Source organism: Schistocerca cancellata, chromosome 4, assembly GCF_023864275.1.
Source record: "Schistocerca cancellata isolate TAMUIC-IGC-003103 chromosome 4, iqSchCanc2.1, whole genome shotgun sequence".
Taxonomy (NCBI): Eukaryota; Metazoa; Arthropoda; class Insecta; order Orthoptera; family Acrididae; genus Schistocerca; species Schistocerca cancellata.
Genome location: NC_064629.1, coordinates 675,201,327 through 675,222,475, shown reverse-complemented (window position 1 = coordinate 675,222,475; position 21,149 = coordinate 675,201,327). Strand labels below are relative to the sequence as shown.

Below are 21,149 nucleotides of genomic sequence, written 5' to 3'. Positions count from 1 at the left end.
CTATCTGTAAAGCACACTGGGTTACAACAGAGGTATGTGGGCAAGCATTGTCCTGTTGGAAAAAAAAACCTGGAATGCTATTCACGAATGGCAGCACAACAGGTGAAATCATCAGATTGGTGTACAAATTTGCTGTCAGGGTGTGTGGAATAACCATGAGAGCGCTCCCACTGTCATACAAAATTGCACCCCAGACAATAACTCAAAGTGTAGTTCCAGTGTGTCTAGCACGCAGACATATTTTGCAGGCCCTCATACGGCCTCCTTATAATCAAAGCACGGCCGTCATTGGCACCTAGGCACAAACAGCTTTCATCAGAAAACAAGAGACATCTGCTCAGCCCTCCAATGAGCTCTCACCTGCCACCACTGAAATTGAACAGCAGTGGTTTGGGACCAGGAGAATGCAAGCTATAGGTCACTTGTCTCGGAGCTGTCCTTGAAGTAACCAGTTGGTAAGAGTTTTTGTTACTGTGGTGCCAACTGCTGATCATATTGCTGCTGCAGATACAGTACGACATGCCAGAGCCTTACGCCGAACCCAATGATCTTCCCTCCCCGTAGTGCCAAGCGTCCATCCAGAGCCTGGTCTTGTTGCGGCCATAAATTCTTATGACCACTGCTGCTAGCAATCATGTACAGTGTCTACATTCCTGCCAAATCTTTCTGCAGTATTGCAGAAGGAACATCCAGCTTCTCACAGCCCTATTACACGACCTCATTCAAATTCAGTGAGATGTTAATGGCATCTTTGTCACCTTAAAAGCATTCTTGACTAACATCAACTCACCACATCTAATCTCAAAGGTAACTAACAAACGCTCATGACTTTTGCAGCATGTGTTAAAGGAAACCTAATTTGCATCATCATAGTTGCACTGCTAGCACCACTCTTATGCGACTGGTGCGAAATTTGAATAGACATTGTCTTTCAAATGTAGAATCGTGCCTGCCAACTACTGTTTGTGTCACACAACTCTTCTTGGTATTGCAACTTTTCTCTCCCCCTTCTCTGACTGTGTATGTTCTGACATAATTTTGTGAAAAGTAACGAACAATGTCTACTGATAGCTGATATGCATTTATGTGGCTGTTAAAATAAATGCATGATGGATGTGCTTTAATTATCTAAACTGCTGCCTTATTTATAGAAATTTTGCGCCAGCATCAATTTTTTCATGAGTCAAACGGCAGAGAAGACATCAAACAAGGCAATTACGTCAGTTATTTACATATTGATTGGAGCAACACAGACCGTTTCCTTCAAGTGTTTACATAACCAAAATACTAGGGTATTGAGGTCTAATCAGCAATGTGGTCCTGAGATGTCAGTGTCAGATGTGCCCACTGCTGGAAAAATCTGTTGGTGTGGCTCTGTGCATGAACCACATCTCTAGTTTTTATTGCCATGGCATATCCGCCAGCAAGGTAGACAATGTGTTAATGAGGAAGAGAGTCCACATTATTTTGATTTCCTTAGTAGCATATACAGTTCTATTAATCTGTTGCCAACAATACGTGCTCATTCATTATGCAATTGCATTGGGTTTTAAATCAGTCCACATATGCTGATTATGAAGATCCATAACATCCTCGTTTTACAAACCTCGCCTCATTAGTAAATAAAATCTTAGATTTAAGCATTGGATGTGCACCACATTTTTGCAAGAGCTGTTGAAATAACTGCAATTAGCCACTGCAGCCTTGTTATTGTATAGCCTGGATTCACTGAACACAGTATGGATATAGTAATTGTTCGTGAAGTGCTGCCCATGCACACTCTTCACTGCTGCTTTGTTTTACAGTAGTTTCAGGACTTTTGTTTACTACATGTAGCAAATGCTCCTCCAACTCGGGTAAATGGACTGAGTTAAATCTTCGAATGTTTACCTTTCATGGTGCTAGAGAATCTGTTTTCTAAGACACTTACCAGATGGTACTCTGTGATGAGGATATATTTCTCAGTGTTGAGGGTATGGACTTGCAGACTAATTCTGTATCCTAATTCATAAAACAAAATCATATCCACAATATCATTTGTGAAGGTGTAGCTTTCTGTTAAGAACAAGTTACAGAAAAAATAAAATAAGATGTACTGAACATTTATACATATAAACAGGACAATTACAGTAAACACAAAAGTGAAGTCATTTGTGCAAGTAGGTAAGGCACCACAGTATGTACCTGAGTTGACTACAGCACAACTCAAACCCCACAACTGACTGCTGACAACCTAATACTCAGACTAATATGTATCTAGAGCACTGTGAAGCAGAAAAACATCAAAGTGCTTTGTTGGCTCTGTTGATAGAGTACCAGTGCAATGACTAGCAGCAGCAGCAGCAGCAGCTTTATTCATCCATTGATCTCTTTTTACAAGGATATAGAACATGTCAAAGTATTTACAAGTTTAGATCAATTTAAAATAAGCTAATTCATATACACATATATTTACAGACTTCTAGTTAGAGACAATCATTAGATTTACTCCTGGTATAAAATAGTTTTTTTACAAATAACTTTGTAAATAATGTAATGTTACACTGTTCACTCATTTCTCACTATCAGTCACTGCACACACTATTCACACATTGTTTCATAACAGCTCGCTAAACACACACACACACACACACACACACACACACACACTGGTGATCTCTGGGTCATTTTGGTGTACCGCAACTTCCCATTTGCTATCCTGAAAAACTGAGTCAGCATCCCTCCATAATGAGTGAGATGTTGAGCTCAGAAAGAGGAATAGGTGTTAGTATTGTGTTATGCATAGGTTGGGGGGTAAGTATTTCTAGAAAGGAAAATAAGAAGGGGGGAAAAAACATAAAGTGAAGGTGTTATGTGGAATGTTGGATGTTTTATAATCATTCATTTTTTTATCTAACCCCTACTCTGTTTTATCTAAGTAATCCTTCAATGTATAAAATGTATTGCATAACAGATACTTTTTAGCTACCTTTTTAAATAAGTGTATTTTTTCAATTTCTTTTGGTAATTTATTGTACAGTTTTATTCTTTGGTAGAAAATGCTGTTTTGAGTTTTATGTTTATTTTTTTCTTGGTAAAGGTAAGTTGTGTCTCTCTCTCTTGTTGCATAGTCATGGACAGAGCTGTTTGTGCAGTAATTACCAACGTTATTTTTGTTGTGTACAACTGGCTGGTAAATGTATTCACATGGAGCAGTTAAAATCCCCAGTGTTTTGAACAGATCTTTACAATGAGCTCGACTAGTATTTTTGGTTATTATTCTTATGGCTCTTTCCTGGAGTTTGAAAATTGTATTCATATTTTGTGCGTTTGTTCCCCAAAAAAGAATGCCGTAGCTAAGAATTGAGTGTAAATATGAATAATATGTTACTAAAAGACGCTGCATGTTACACACTGATGATAGGAGTCTAGGGGCATAACATGCTGATGACATTCTGTTTGCAAGTACCTTTGTGTGTTCACACCACTTCAACTGAGAATCAATATTCATTCCTAGAAATTTTGCATTTGTTACACAGTCTATAGAGGTGCCATCTACATTTAATTTAGCATTGTCATTTTTCCTCTTCAAACTGAAATTCATGGCATTAGTTTTCTTCATGTTCAATGTCACTTTATTGCTTATTGACCAATCATAAACTTCCTTGAGAATTATATTTGCTTTCTCAGCAAGTAGTTCTCTTATTTTCTCAGTGACTATAATATTGCTGTCATCAGTGAAGAGAATTTTTTCACCATGAGTAACACTACTCGGAAAGTCATTGATGTATATCAGGAACAGTATTGGTCCTAATATACTACCTTGTGGAACCCCTATATTAATGTATTTTGATTCTGATAAGTGTTTTACTAAATGTTTAGATCTCTTTGAAGTATGTGTTATCTCTACTCTGTGTACCCTATCTGTTAGGTATGATCAAAACCAGTCATTAGCTACCCCTCTTATTCCTAATGCTTCTAATTTATTTAATAGAATCTTGTGGTCGACTGTATCAAACGCCTTAGAAAGATCCAAAAATATGCCTGTGGCACACTCATCTTTATCAAGAGCATCAAGTACAACTTTTGGGAATTCTACTATGCCTGACACTGTATTTTTGCCACTTCGGAAACCAAACTGTAATTCACTTGAAAGATTGTATTTATTCAGGTAATTCATTAATCTGTCTTTCATAATTGCTTATATTATTTTTGAGAATGCTGACAGCAGGGAAATGGGTCGGTAATTTTCTGTGTCTTCATGCATTACCTTTCTTAAGCAAAGGTACAACACTTGCCTGTCTTAACTTCTCTGGAAATGTCACTGATGTGAAGGATTCATTTATTATATTTGTTAAGGGGCCTTGTATAATCCCTATGCATTGTTTCAGTACACACTTTGCTACTTCATCTTAGCCTACAGACTTTATATTTTTTAGTTTTTGAACAGTTTTAATGACTTCATTCTCTGTGGTTTAGTGCAACATTATTTACAGGTGTTATATTAGTTTTGGGGAATTTTTGCTGTAACTTCTCTGCAATACTTGAAAAATGCTCATTTACATAGTTTGCTAAGTGTTGTGGATCATTAATTACCTTGTCCCCCTGCCTTAGCAGTATGTTATTCTGTGTCTGTCTGCTTCTCCCTGTTTCCTTTTTTATAACATCCAAGACTGCTTTGCTTTTATTCTCTGCATTATATATTATTTTGTCATTAAATGACGTTTTTGCAGCAATCAGCACCTTCCTATAGATCTTTTTGTATCTATGATAGAAATTAAAGAATTCTGGATCATTGCAAATATTTTTTATGGAACTGAGGTGTTTAAGTGTTTGGGAGGACTTCTTAATACCTGTTGTTAACCATCTGTTTTTTTGAGATGTTGATACAGACATGCATACTTTTGGAAATGCCTTTTCGAAGTTCAATTTAAACAATGTGGAAAATTTAGAGAATTTCATATTCACATTGGTTTCCTTATACACTTCATCCCAGCTTTGTTTTTCTAGCTCTTTTGAAAAATCTTTTATTTTGATTTCTGATAGATGTCGTTTGTAGGCTTGTAGTTTAGGGAATGATTCGATGCCTGATTTTACTGTTGTCATTTGACAGAGATGGTCTGATAGTCCGAGATCTTTTACAACTACATCACATTTTTCCCTGTCCATATTTGTGGCCACATGGTCAATTACTGATGCAGTTGTTGTAGTTACCCTTGTTGCACTATTGACCAGTAGGGACATGCCAAAACTTTGAAGGACGTTTATGAAGGTGCTGCTGGATTCATTTATATTAGTGTTGATGTTAATGTCCCCACACAGAATTATGTCGACCTTTGTACTTAAGACTTTATCTAGAACTTCTATTAATTTATTGAAAAAAGTGTACACACACAAAATGATTAATTTCTTGGTGATATCAAGCCCTGTTAATTCAGTAACTGATATTTCAAAGTGTTTGTCTTCACTTACTGTACTGAGGTCATGTCTTGATTTGAACTGTGTTCCTTTCTGATACAAATGCATGATCCTCCACCCCTTGAAGTAGTTCTGCAGTAAGAGGTTGCCTTTTCATACACTGAATATGCTACATGTTGGATTTCTGTGTCTCTACACCAGTGCTCAGTAATACAAACTACTGTGCAGTGCAACGATTGGAGCTCAACTTCTAATAGTTGTATTTTATTTTTTGTTGACTGCATGTTTTGATGGAGGATTGTTAAGTCTGTGATATGCCCCATGTTACTCTTTCCAATGACTTGTTTTTCTTCGTGACATCTGGTATATGTGATATTTGAGGTGTTAAAATTTGTCTTGTGAGTGATTGTTTCAGTATTTTTTAAAGTGCTGGAGATACTCTTTAGGCAGGGGAACCTGTTGTTTGGATTTATCGTAAAAAAAATACCTACTTTTCCTACCTATGACAACAGGTATTTGACCATGTGTGGCCCAAGATCCACCCCCTATACTTTCATGAGTCAGCTGTACCAATCTTCCCTTCCCAGTCCTGTTTAGGTGTAGGCCATGGCTAATGAAACCCCATCTGTTAATAGTCTCGACGGGCACCAGAGAAACGTGAGCAAAGCTGTCTGTGCTCAGAGCCATCCCTAACCCCACATTGATACACCTCCATCGAGGTGTGGTCGATTATGACACCGGAACAGCTCAACAAAGTGTATGTTGGTGCCATGAGTCAGGGAAGCTATCTTGTCCAAGTCACCATCTGTGTCAAAAGCCCCAACTCTGTCCAAACTGTTTCCCACCCCACCCACTATCACTACATGGTCCTCTTTTGTAAAGTCCTTACTTGAAGACCCTAGGTCCTCTATCTACAACCAAGCATCTTTCAGCCCCTCAAATGAACAAATATTCAGATATCAGAAAGTGTGCATTTCCAGATCCATGTTTACTGGACTTGGTGGGAATGTTTTTATGTTCTTTTAACATACTAATGGAAGCCAGTGATGGAATTCCAGCTCAACATGTTTGCTATTTGAATTCGTAAATACTTACAAGTCATAAAGTACAGTATACCCCCACTCTTATGTTTGTGGCATTAAGTTTTCTTACCATTTACAACACTTTTTATTGCTTACATCAAATTTCCTGTGTTAACGATTTTAATTGGCGCTAACACGTATGTGATTTTCCTGCAATTTACACTTTATGAAACAATGTCCATGGAGAAGAAACAAATAATTGACATAAAAGATGCGGGCAAGGTACTGGTCTTCAAGTAGTGTTTACAAACATTATGCGATGAAGTTTCTTGACACCAGGGTGCTCTACGCAGCAGATCTGAATTGGTAACACTCTTGAACGATCTGTGCTTTGTCTCTTGCTACCACTCTACTTGGTGTGGCAGCCGAGGGGAGAAATTTGAAGTACTACACCTGTTTTTTCATCCTTAAGTGCAAATATTTATGTAAGTATTTTTTGTGATGTTTCACAAACAAGCAATGTGCGTTATGGTTTGTGTGTGTGTGTGATTTTCTGCATATTTGAGGGGCATGGTATATATTATAACTTCAAAAAAGACCACTACAGTGGCAGAAAACAACACAGAACAATCACATAATATACTTAAGTAAATATTTGCACTTGACAGTGAGAATAAATTCTCGAAATACATTCTGCTTATCATGAAAAAATATGTATCAGATGCAGTGTTTCATTATCTAAATAATGAAAGTGTAAAAGTGGGTTTCCACTGTATTTACATATGCTGATTCATGTCATACTTTATAAATATTGGAATCAAGATATTATAGAATTGAAGATTAATGTGTGTTTGTCTTCTTCTCAACATAGCCTGAAGAGCAGACAGAAGAATTGCTGCATGTGACAAACCACTGGTTTTCCAGGATACATGCAACTCCATTGGATTTAATTATTGCATACTGTTACCAGCCATTTCCTGACGTGCAGTTGGCAGGTCTCAAGCTCATACAAGTTATAGCAGAACAGCCATGGGGAGTCCAGGAAATCAATAAACAAATTGGTAAGTAGTATATGATTTCTGTGCACTTGATCTTTTCATATACACAAAGAGAATCAAGAAGTGTGTTTCAGTGTTCTGCTAAGTAGGTTTGGGACAGTGAGTTAAAAATTTATTCAGTAGTCTTAGGTTATTATAATAAACTTGATTTTTAGATAATGACCGAATTCTGTGTTCAAAATGGTTCAAATGGCTCTGAGCACTATGGGACTCAACTGCTGTGGTCATAAGTCCCCTAGAACTTAGAACTACTTAAACCTAACTAACCTAAGGACATCACACACATCCATGCCTGAGGCAGGATTCGAACCAGCGACTGGAGCGGTCGTGCGGTTCCAGGCTGTAGCGCCTTTAACCGCTCGGCCACTCCGGCTGGCGAATTCTGTGTTACCATGGAATGAAGTACTATGTTCTCTGGCAGTGTTGTTTCACTTTGACAAGGTAGTGTCATCCTTCATTGTCATATTACTTTTTTATAAGTGAAATGTTACAGCTGTTGAGATACTAGACCCTTATTTGGGAAGGGTGAGATTCAGATCCCTGTCCAGCAGTCTTGATTTATTTTTCCTTAAATTACTTCGTGTGAGGATCCATGTGGTCCCATTAAAAATAGTAGTATCCAAAAATTTACCGCGTCCATTTCAAACTGACTGTCACTCTGTCTTTGTGTATATTAAATTCTTTAATTATGTAGATAAAAAATGCACTCACCAAGCAGCAGCAGGAGAACACACATATAAAGGTATTTAAATGTGCAAGCTTTCGGAGCCTGAGGCTCCTCCTGCTACCAGAAGGGTTGAAGGTGAGGACAGAGGGATCAAGGAAAAGGACTGGTGAGGTTTAGGAAATGGGGAGGGTTTGGAGAAGTCGCCCAGAACCCCAGGTCAGGGGAGACTTACCGGACAAGATGAGAACAAAAGACTCTGTGTTAGCAGTTAGTCTTTCCTTCTCATCCCGCCTAGTAAGTATCCCCTGGCCAAGGATACTGGTTGACTTTCCCCGAATTCTCCCTATTTCCTAAACCTCACCAGTCCTTACCTTCACCCTTCAATCCTTCTGCCAGTAGATTAAGCACCTGGTTCAGAAACTTCTCCTACCACCACTTAGTGAGTAGATTTTTTTTATCAATCCAGTTACATTATATTTTCAAAAAGTGATTATTTTTGTTGATATATACTAAATTCTGGTATTACTATAAGAGAACGTGTAGGTGGAGGGAGGGATAAGAGAGGAATACCATATAATTTCAGACTGAAACAGCAGCAGTTGGCAGATAAAAAATCCATATGCCATTCTTCACAAAACTACTGCTCGATACATGCATGAAGGGATCATCTTGTAGGTTTGTAACAAATGATTCAGTTTTTTTTTTTTCAAATATTATTAACTTTTAGAGGGTATAGTAGTATGTATTATGAGTGTATGTGTTAGTTACTGTCACCTATGAATAACTGAATGTAATGTTTGCTTGGGGTTGCTTCAGGGATGTGTGTCATAGATGACATACCAAGGGAATTGGAGGTGTTTTATACATCAGCACCCATGCACGTGCTACAGGTGCTTCATCGACATTTAAGTGGCAAATCCGATATCTTCTTGTAAAGACATCTTTCTGTACATCCTGAATTACATGTAAAAACATTTGATTACCATGCCAGTATTCTGGTGTATAAAGCTTATATACCAGTCCTGTCTTGCAAACAGAGTAAATCCTCATAGGTTGCAAAAAGTTAAATTACACTGCTCATTGCAGCTCACTTTTTTAGACATAAAATTTCACTTGCTCAATGTTCAGAACTCTTCACAAGCACTTTCACACTTTCCAGTCAAGATTGTCGCCAACTTGAAAGTGTATCATGTGTCTCCATGAAAAAATATAAATTTCGGTAGTAAAAGAAAAACGTGTGCAAGTTGTAAGAATGAAATACTAAAGCTGAACGAATGGATATCCAGTCTACAGTTTACAATCGACAATCAAAAAGTGGAAATAAGTAAACCACAATCTGAAAAATGTGACGCTAATGAAGAAAGAAGACTCGGTCTCGGGAAAATGGAAGGTATTGACTGAAGGAAGTTGTACTCAGAAGGTAAAAGATCTGAAAGACAGTGAAAATTTAGTGCAAAAAAAAAATCTTTTGAACTGCTTTCTGCCGTGAATTCAGTGAACACATCGGAAAGGGTTGAAAGGTTGGAAAACAAAGTAGGCAAAACATTCCTTGTTGTACGTAGGTCACAGTGAAAATATTGCATCAGGAGATATTCTAAAAACTCCGAAAATAAGTGTGCACACCTACACTACCACAGTCTTCAATGCAACAAAGGAAACTACGTTAAAAAATGTATCTCCAGGGAAACTGCAAACTGAAGAATATTTAGAATATGTGCGGCAAAAAAACACTAGTCAGGTGAGAAGAACCTTAAATCCTCCGGTTACAAAAGGTGTGAAACACAAAACTATCTGTGTGTTAGGTGATAGTCACAGCTGTGAAATTTCTGCAATGTTGATGAAAACATGTAGTTTCAAGGCATCTGGTTTCATGAAGCCAGGGGCTCCATTGAGTGAAATAACGGACCTAACAGCATTAACTGACATAGCTAGTTTGAATAAAGATGATTTCGCCGTGTTAATAGAAGGATCAAAAGACGTCTATAGAAACGAGACATACAAGGTTATTACAGAAATGAGGAAATGTTTAAATAATTTAACCCACAAAAATGTACTCATTGGGAACATCCCACATCGTCATGATTTACCACCTTGGTCGTGTGTGAACCGCGAAATTAATGTTGCAAACGAGTGTATCACTGAAATATGCACTAACTTTAAGAATGTCGATACTGTAGATATAAACAGATTGGAGCAAAGGTTCCATACAGTCCATGGACTTCATTTAAATATGCCAGGAAAGAAATTACTATCCGAAAAAATATGTACTCGCATTTCGAAGAAGAGTGAGGAAAAAAGTATAAGTGGCAAACAAATGGAGATTAAGAAGTGCTGTAGATGAGTTACAAGCTGTGCCATCGGCCAAACGCAAATTACTAAGTGGTTTAAACTGATTAGGTGAGAAACAATCAAGTCGTCAGCCGAACGAAAATTATGAAATGGTTTAAACCGAAGAGGACAGATGTGGATGAAGCAAAACTTATACAAGCTCCAGAAGTTAACTCACCTGCTGATTGCCACCAGCAAACAAAAGCCACACACAAGAAAGATATCAAAAAATTTTTAGGGTAAGTGCTGTATTAGAAATGCCATTAGATAAAGAATCAGAAACCGTTTCAACTAAAGTTACCAAATACCCAGATTTTGCTATACTACACCATAACATTCAGTCACTCACAAATAAAATTTCCCTGTTGGAAGCACTACTCCAGTATGCACTAAATGTAGACATAATTGGCATTACTGAACACTGGCTACGAAATGACAAAGTAAAATTAACCTCAATCTCAGGATATAGATTAGCAAGTCATTTTAGCCGAGAGTTTTCCAAACATGTTGGATCTGCTATCTTTGTGAAAGAACAAATAAAGTTCTGTGATGTCAGTAAAAGTTATATTGACTCAATTGAAAAGACTTTGAACTTTCCATTACTAAACTGCCAGAGCTTAATTTCATAGTTATTAACATTTATAGAGCACCAAGTGGAAACCTCCCAGTCTTCATGAATAAACTAGATGTTCTGCCTAACAGGATCAGTGCACTAAATATGAAGATAGTGCTTTGTGGGGATTTCAATTTTGATTTTTCAAAAGACAGCAGCATCAGAGATGCTCTGAAAAATATGACCAACACATTCAGTATGATCCCCACAATACACTGCCCAACAAGATTAACAGAATGCACAAATTCCATTATTGACCAAATATTCATCTCAGAAACAAATTACAGATTCACAAGCAAAGTACTGAGCATGGTTATAGTGATCATGAGGCACAGCTGCTGTGTATAGAAGTGCCAACAAGTAGTAGCAGTTCCGAAAAAGTAGTTGAAAAAAGAATCTTTTCTGAAGATAACATTAGAATTTTTAATCTCTTACTGGCGAAGGAAAACTGGGAAAGCATTGCCACTCAGAACAATGTTGATAGCATGTACATGAGTTTTCAGAGCATCTTTCTTCACTATTTTAATGTAGAATTTCCAAAAGTAGTGAAAACAGTAAAACCTAACAATAATAAGCAATGGGTAACTAAAGGCATAAAAATGTCCAGCGAGAGAAACAGATTCCTGCAGTACTGTTGTAAGAAATATAGAGTAACCCAAGAATTCTCCAGATTATTCAAAAGCCTACAAAAGAATCTATGGTAGAGTAGTTGAAGAGGCAAAAATTATGTGGAATGACAATTTGATAAGAAACTCATGAGATCCACGTGGAGAGTTATAAAGAAAGAAACTTGTAGTTCAGCGCCAAAGAAAAAGAATGTATCATTAACACTAGAAGGCTCAAAAGTCACAGACCCAAATTCAGTTGTGGAAGAATTCAATGAATACTTCACTTCACTAGCTGAAGACCTCATTCAAGTACACTGTCAAGGACCAGTCCCAAGTTTCTCCAGCAAGTCAGTGATCTCTTCTATGTATGTTTATGAAACAAACCCCAATGAAATTATAAGTAAAATTAAATCATTAAGCAATAAAATGTCAAGTGGTCTTGATGAAGTACCTGATTTCACATTAAAAGCATGTTCTCATCACATAGCAAGCCCCTTGGCAACAATTTTTCAACCTCTCTTTAAAAACTGGTGTATTTCCAGATATTTTTAAAATAGCAAAAGTTTCACCACTGCTAAAAAATTGTTCTTCTGAAAAAATATCAAACTACTGACCAGTGTCAGTTAAGTTCCTTCTCAAAAATTCTAGAAAAACTCTTCTATGAAAGGCTTTTAAGTTTCATAAATAAATATGCACTTCTTACAGTACAACAACATGGTTTTAGAAAGTCTAAGTCTGCACAGACAGCAATTTTCGAATTCTTAGACTGCATTTTAAAATCCCTTGATCAACATAAATTAGCTGCAGGTATTTCTCTAGATCTATGAAAAGCCTTTGACATCCTGGACCATAACATTATGCTCGAAAAATTAGAAAGACAAGGAGTAAGAGGTGTAGCTCATAGCTGGTTGTGTTCATACCTAAAAAAGCCGCTGGCAGAAAGTATCACTTCAGTATGAATTCAACAAAATGAATAAAACAAGAAACAACTGCTTTCTTTCTAGCAGATTACCTATAAAATGTGTGTGTACCACAGGGCTCAATCTTAGGTCCATTACTCTTCTTGCTTTATGTGGACGACTTAGTTGAATATATGAGTCACACAAAAACTATCCTGTTTGCCGATGACACCAGTATGTTGTTCACTGGATCCATTCGGTGGTTCACCAAAAAAAAAAAAATAAAAAAAAAATAAAAAAAAAAGAAACTACTGTGCGTCTCGATTTTCATTTAATTCCTCCAACTAATCAAATGTCTATTCAAGCACAATTAAAAAATGATCCCCTAGAAAATGTGTCACACACATAAATAACTTGTCTAGAAAACTATCATCTGTGTGATATGACCTAAGAATTTTAAAGGCTACAACAAGCAAAACAACAGTACTGCAGGCATGCTATGCACAGTTCCACTCACTAGTCCGATATGGGATCGTTTTTTGGGGATACTCAACTCACAGTGTAAAGGTTTTTAGAACGCAAAAAAGAGCTCAAAGAATAATTTGTGGCCTTAAAAAAATGGAGTCCTGTAAATCCCATTTTACTGAGCTTGGTGTTCTAAATGTTCCAAGTTTATTCATTTATGGAACTACCTTGTTCACTAGGGACTAGCTCCTGAAAACAGGTAAATTGCTACAGAACAAAAATGTACACAACTATAGTACCAGAGGGAAATCAAATATACATAAAAAATATCGCAGAACAACCACCTATCAGAGGAGCATAATTAACATTTGTGTAATACTACTACCTATATTTAAAGCTAAACTAAAATCATTTCCAATAAAGCACTGTTTCTATTCTGTCAGAGAATTTCTGAATACGTAACAAAATTAATTTTAATAGGTACCTATTTTTAATTTGCCTACTATTTTGGTAATACTACGTATTATTGTAACTTATCTTTGACCTGTCCAACATCAATTGTACAATGTGTGGCGTATGACAAAACTGGACCAATAAAAAATCAAATCATCTGTGGCGCCTATAATTTATGACTATATCAAATGACAGGTGTGTCAAGTATGAAATCTTTATGATGTTAAAATTGATGTAACCACACCGAACAAAACATTAGTCATCCCTAAATAAATCATTACAAGCGTCGTGTAATACCATGTTGTTCCACCCCTGGACTTGATAACCACCTGGTTGCAGTTAGGAAGTGAGTCCACAAGGGTGTGCATATACATCACTTCCAGGGTAAGGTGCTCTCTGAGGATTGGATCACACAATTTGACCAAATTGGGGCAATGCTGATGTCAGCATTTTACTCACTGTTCCAACATGCCCCACAGATTTTCTATGGGGTTCAAGTCAGGTGATTTTTGCAGGCCAATTGAGAGGTAATAGGGTGGGGGAGTATTCAGAAAATGAGCCACATACTGTTCCAGTCCAATGAACTTTGCTGTTATCATCTTTATGTGCAGGGTGAGGATTCTTCTGGAAAACTAGGAAAGCTTATAGAATTACATTTTACCTGGAAAAATCAAGGGAATCTCAGGGAATTTCAGAACTATCATAAAATCTCAGGAAATTCTGTGTTTTTAACCCAACAATGAAGATTAATTTCATTAACTTTTATAAATCACAGATTTTAAAATACTCAATATTTCAGAGTGCATTAATTATGTGAACATTATTCCATATAAATTATCAATGTTTAAAAACTGCTGTTTGTATAGCTCAGCTGAGGAAAGAGAAGCCCCATTATTTTGATACAACCTCTCTCCCATTCACCATTAATTTATCAGGTACTTCACATACAGTATAAGCCCGCTTTTACACTTTTCAAGGGACTTGAAAAAAAATGGCGTAAACTGCGAGAAAATGTGAAATGTGGGATATTACTTTTTTAAGTTTTACTGGTTGTGTAGTTTTATATGATACATGTAGATAATAGGCAAAAACTACTCATCAGGGAATGTTTATTTTTATTAAAGGTTATCTGAATTTAGTGCTATGTTTAGCAGGTGATATGACATTCACCGACAGTGTAGCACAACAAATCGCATTAAAATTAACGCAAACCACGCGACCACCATGTTGATTTACGTGTTTGCAAAGCTAAAGTGATGCAGTTGGTAGTTTTAGTATTTATACTTGATGCCTATGAAAAGTGCATGTCAAGTGTATACTGCATTTAAGACCTCTCTAAACTGCATCATTTTTAGTGTAACTTTCCTGCGAAAGTGATGTCAGCAGATGTATACAGTACTGGTCGTTTATCTCGCTGTTTTTGATTTTGTATATATAGGTGCGTGAAATATCGTAAAGTACGTTAAATATGGCACTACACTACAGATCAATCTGTCACTGCAGCCTTTATTTCACACTCACTGACTTAGTCAGCTCCCAGCCAAACTGACACTTTCAAATCAACGTAGACATTGGGGTTACGATAGAGATCGGTCTGTATCCACAGCCAAAATTACAGGGAAGCAAACAATACTACACTTAAGCATTTCAAGCACACATTTACAAAACATTAATATGCCCTTTATATTTATTATACTGACTTTTAATTTGGCTGGTCTATTAACATGACGTTAACAAATGAGTACAGTAGTTACTACTTTTTGGCAAAAAGTCCAAAATTGTGGGTTGTTCTAATTTTGTTTGATGAATTTTTTCAATGTGGTTTTCGAGTTCATAAACACATTGGAGGACTTTGTCATTAACATTTGCAGCTGAAATATATTTTTTAATTGTTTCCACTGTGCTGCATTAACAACTGCAAATGAGGAAACCTCATTGTCCTCATCACTATCACTATCACTGTCACTTTCTGCATTTTCTTGTGTGTGAAAGTCGCTGACGTCATCAACAGAAATACTTTCCACAGTGACGTCGTCGTCTTTAATGTGTAGGAAATCATGAACCGGATGCTGAAGCTGCAGCTTTTCCCATGATGAAGCAAGCAGTTTTTCACCGCTGTCACTAACACTCACGTCTGGTGCATCAGATCCATTTGTACCATCGGCTTCGATGAATCCCGCTTTGTGGAAGCAATTGGAGATGGTGGCCACTGTAACTTCTGTCCATGCCTTCGCAATATAATGCAAAGCATCTAACATTTACACTTTAAAGGAGTTTGGGTCTTTCCCAACTTCCTTCGAAGTTAATGCCTTCTGCACAATCACCTTCCTATAGTGTGTTTTGAAGGTGTAGATGATACCCAAATCCAAAGGTTCTAATTTGCTTGTGCAGTTTGGTGGCTGAAGCTCTAATTACACATTATGTAGGCTTATATTTCTGGGATGCGCAGGGCAACAATCCATTAAGAGGAGAATTTTTCTGTTGTGAGTACCCATTCTTGCATCAAGACAATGTAATTCTCTCTCGAATAATTCCGATGTCATTAACACTTTTTTGTTGGCACTTTAGTTTGTTGGTAGTGTTTTTTAGATTTGCCAGTGCCTAACATTACTGTCAGGCAAACTTCGCTGTGTTTACCTCCATGGCAGTTTTTGCTTTTAGAGGCAAGCATTTTATTTGGCAATACACTGTAAAAGAGACCTGTTTTGTCAATATTGAAGATATCCTTCAGTTTATACTGTTTCAAAAATTCTTGTAACCTGCCACTCTGCCATTCTGTAACAGATTTTATGTCCACACTGTTTTCTTTGCCACATACAGTTTTATACACTACAGTGTACCGCTTCTTGAATCTATCTATCCACCCATTTGATGCTGTGAAGTCCTCCATCCCAAGTACATTGGCAACTTTCAGCGCCTTTTCACATATCATCACGCTGTTTCTTGGAATATTCGATGCACGTGCTGCCTGAAACCAGTTCTTCATAATTTCTTCCAATTCTGCGTATTTCGAATAGCTGGCATATTTCTTTTTTTTTGGAGTTTGGCCCACTGTTACTTACACTTTCCAAAATAGTCTCCCTGTTTTTCTTGATAGTGTTCAATGTAGATACCGGTATTCCTAAACTCTGTGCTAATGCAACACGTTCCATGGTGAGCATCAACTCTTTCCAGAATTTTTACTTTTTCTTCCATAGAAAGGATTTTCCTGTCTCTTTTGGCAGTACCGGCATTTTCCATCCTAAACTGCGACAGAAAACAACAATGTGAATGAAACAACTAACCACAGACTTAGATCCCCTCACACAAGGCCACGAACACACTATGCAGTACACACAAACAAAGTAACACACATAAACTCTTCACACGGCAGTTGTTGAGAGTAGCTGTATTGACTGAAATCGACTCACTTCGGTTGTAGGAACAGGCTTTGTTGCATTGCCAACCTTAGATAGCAAACAACACTGTACTTTATTTATTTATTTATTTATTTATTTATTTATTTATCCCATGTGATCTGGTGGTACACAGTGTGTTGCAGATGTCAGAAAATATCATTTAACATTGTTAACATATATTAACATAGGCCTATAGTATCCTAATGTATTATATTGCTCAATGTTTTCAATTTAACACAAACAGCAAGATTACTGTTCTAAGTATTCATTTACAGAGTAAAAACAGTGACACAACAAATATGACTTCACGGCTTTGTTAAATTTAATGTTGTCTTTGATGGACTTAATACTAGTGGGAAGATTGTTGAACAGTTGGAGGCCCATGTGGAAAACTCCCTTTTTACACAGTTGAGTGTTGTACATATACCCAGTTGCTGAGTTGTTCAGTGGCCAAGTTCACAGCTTTTTACACAGCCTCTGTATTCTTCCCTTTGAGGAGTACAGTTGTGGCATCAGCAAATATTATTGTTTTGTGTGCATCAACATTCAGGGTCAAATCATTAATATACAGGAGGAAAAGTAGGGGTCCCAATACTGAGCCCTGTGGAACACCTTGCTTTACAGTTTTATTACTTGATAGTATTTTGGTTATTGAGTTGCTTTGTCTATTAGTATATTTCATGCTGACTCTCTGCATCCGATTGGTTAGGAATGTAGCAATCCAGTTGTTTGCAATTCCTCTGATACCGTAGTGTTCTAATTTTTCCAGTAATATTTTGTGGTCAACAGTGTCAAAAGCCTTTGACAGATCCAGAAATATGCCTGTTATGGGTTGTTTTCTATCTAACAGTTCTAAAAGTGTATTTATGCAATCATATACTGCAGTTTCAATAGATTTGTTGCTTCTGAACCCATGTTGAGCTAAACTTAGTAATTTATTTATTTTTTTTTTTTTTTTCCCCAGTGAAGTCCATCATTATTTTGTACATTATTTTTTCAAAAACTTTAGAAAAGCAGGATGAGATTGAGATAGGCCTGTAGTTATTCATATCTTTATTATCACCTTTTTTGAAGACAGGAATTACTTTAGAAAGTTTCAGAGCTTCAGGGAAGATACCTGCCTGGCAAGAACAGTCACAGAGGTGAGTTAATGGTTCAGCAATTGTGTGTTCACAATTTTTGATTACAGCTGCTGGGATACCATCAATTCCAGCTGAATATGAATTTTTAAACTCTGTGAGGGCTTTTGCAACATCATATTCAGTGACTTTGGTAATGAAAATTGACTCTGCACATGTGTTATATTTTTGGTTTGCTGGTTGGTAATTTGTGTTAGGATTATTTTGGACCAGTTTTTCAGCTATGCTCGTAAAGAAATTGTTGAAAGAGTTCACCACAACTTCGGGATTAGATATAGATTCATTGTTGAGTTTGATTTCTATGTTCGTGTGTGAAGCTTTCATTTCCCCTCTTTCCCTTTTTATGATATTCCACGTTGCTTTTACTTTATTGCTGGATTTGTCAATGTACTCATCATTCTGCATCCTTTTTGCTTGTCTGATCACTCTTCTTAGGATACATGTGTAGTTTTTATAGTATTCTGTTAGTTGGGGGGAGTCACTACTTTGTTTGCATAACATGTGGAGTATTCTTTTATGTTTGCAAGAGATTTTTATAGCTGGTGTAATCCAACTCTTTTTTTCTATTATTATTATTATTATTATTATTATTATTATTATTATTATTATTATTTATTCTTACTGGTTTTTGCAGAAAGGCCTCTTCAAAGTGGTGGATCATTTTGTTAAGAAATATGTTGAGTACAATGTGTATACAGACCATAAAGGAAATTACCATATATTAGCAAGTTACAAATACTGTAAAATGGATATCCTCCGTATGGGATCATCATCACAGGGTAAAGCTAATGCCGAAACGATGCAGATACAATAAATTAAGGGTAGTACTTATTGTAGCACACAGTACTGACAGATAAAGTTGGTATCGACTCAAAACAAATGAATGTTCCTCAGAAGTTCTTCCGTCTTCTATTGAAGCAGTTACTCCTATCAGCCACCACGCCGAGTTGTGGTTGGCAGCGGCAGGATACAAATTACATTTTTTTTTTTTTTACTTAAGATTTGCTGAGTGGAGCACCCTGGTGTCAAGAAAGTTAAACGTAAAATGTATGTAAACACTACTTGAAGGCAAATGCTGTGCCTGCATCATTTTATGTCAATCGCACCAGTTTTTTTCCTTGTCGAAAATTGTTTCATAAAACATAAATCATGGGAAAATTACTGACATGTTAACGTAAAAACGGGTGTGAATTAACATTGTGAATGTATGAAATTTGAAGGGAGCGATAAAAAAATGTCATAAACGGCAGGAAACTTTAATTCCGGAAATGAAAAAGCAGGCTTGTACTGTACTGTATTGCCATGGGCATGGCCAAACATTATTACCCCCTTTTGCCACTCCCTCACGTCCTTCCATTTACCCATGTTTACATACAATGTCCCCTTAAAATATAAGTATCTTACTGAACAGTACTGCACTATGCTCACAGAGAGGCAGTGCATGCATGGTAGAGCACATGAATCAGTCACCTATCCATCTGTAAAGACTTAATGATTCATCTGTGCATGTGAACTGGGCTGATTAGTTTTTTGTCCAGTAAGCTTACATTATGATACACAAGTTGTCGTTTGTACATGTTATAGCTGTCAAATGTTAACAGCCACACTTATTGGCCATAGTAAACACTCAATGCCTGAATACGTGTCTGGCAAGCTCGTGGTGTATAGTAATGTGTCTTTTTTAAAAATACTTACAAGCTTCAGAGCACCAAGCGTACAAGATTTCCACGCGGGGATTACTGTACAAAATGATGATTATGTACTACTCATTTATTTTCTAAGAAACGTAACACATTGTAATGTAAATGAAGCTGAGCAATTGTAATCTGTCTTTCTCTTTTTGGAATGTTACCATTTGATTTGCATACTGTAAGCAGATATGGGAAAAATTTTGTTCTTTAGTTAGATGATTTGGCCACTTATAAAACTGGATTTTATTGGTAGAAAGAAACCAAACATATATAACATTTCTTGTCTAAAATGAAGGATTGCTGACACTGACTTCAGTATCTGCCCTATAGGCTGGGATAAAAGAAAGGCCCCACATTGTTTTCATCTGTCTGCCTGGTGCCTGCTGTGTACTCCCCGTGTTCAGTTATTATATGTAGCTTTCCGTGGAGAGTTTGAAGGATGTGAATCTCTCTCTCATTGCCGCCATATTAACAATTAATTTTTTTTTGACAGTATATTGTGTACACCCAACCAACAAATCATATTTCAGTCATGTCGTGTTATTTACCAACTGTACTGAAACTTATGCACAGTCTTTTATGTGGGCATGACATAGTGTTTACTTGAATGATTGCCACTTCAAAACTGTGGACAGAAGTGAAGTTGACCACCCAGTGGTTCCAGACACCATATGACATACCACAAAATGGTCAACTTCAATTATTGCTGCCATCTGGATCCCTCGTACATCACCAGTTTCTCTGGATATTTGGATGGGAATTGTCCTTACAACACATCCTTTGATCCTGCATGCCTCTTGACCTCAGTTTTCACTAGCCCATGTCCCACACTCACACACCCACACCAACCCTTGTCCTTGTGCTTCCCACTTACTCCATTAATCTACCAATGCATTGTTCTACCTGTTGTTGTCTCCTCCTCCTCCTCCTCCTCCTCATCCCCCCCTTCCTCCACCCACCCCCCTTTGCAAACTACATGCAACTCCCCTGTACCAGGGCAGGCTCACTGACACCACATTTCTGTCCCACTTGCGTGCTGCTCTTCCTCCCAGCTTTCAGCCTCTCCTCCATTCCCCTTCTCTTCTGGAATCTGCCAAAGCAAAGACTCATATGTCAGTTTTCCCCCTTCTTGGCCTGTGTGGTTGCAAAGTAATCATCCTTGAGATTGAGAGTATGTCATTGTGATGTGAACTCATTCAAAGAGTATACATCTTCAAATACCTATCTTGTGATGATTTGATAAATCCATATGAACTTTTCAGTTTTTTGTTTCTCATTTTTGCAGTTTTTATCATCAAGAAAAAAATAGGAATCTTCTATGTAGTAGTGTAACTGAGAATACATCAGACTCCCCTATACCCCACTCGGAGATGAGAAGTTCTGCATGTAGCATAAAAACCTAAACAGCATT

General features: G+C 37.1%; 1 protein-coding gene across 1 annotated transcript in view; it reads left to right on the top strand.

Moving 5' to 3' along the window:
• Positions 1–21,149, top strand: part of LOC126183588 (26S proteasome non-ATPase regulatory subunit 5-like) — a 190,527-nt gene that overhangs the window by 158,195 nt on the left and 11,183 nt on the right. The window contains exon 7 of the mRNA XM_049925686.1: positions 7,291–7,480. Within this exon, the coding sequence (XP_049781643.1) occupies positions 7,291–7,480 (190 nt within the window). The remainder of the gene's footprint in view (positions 1–7,290; positions 7,481–21,149) is intronic.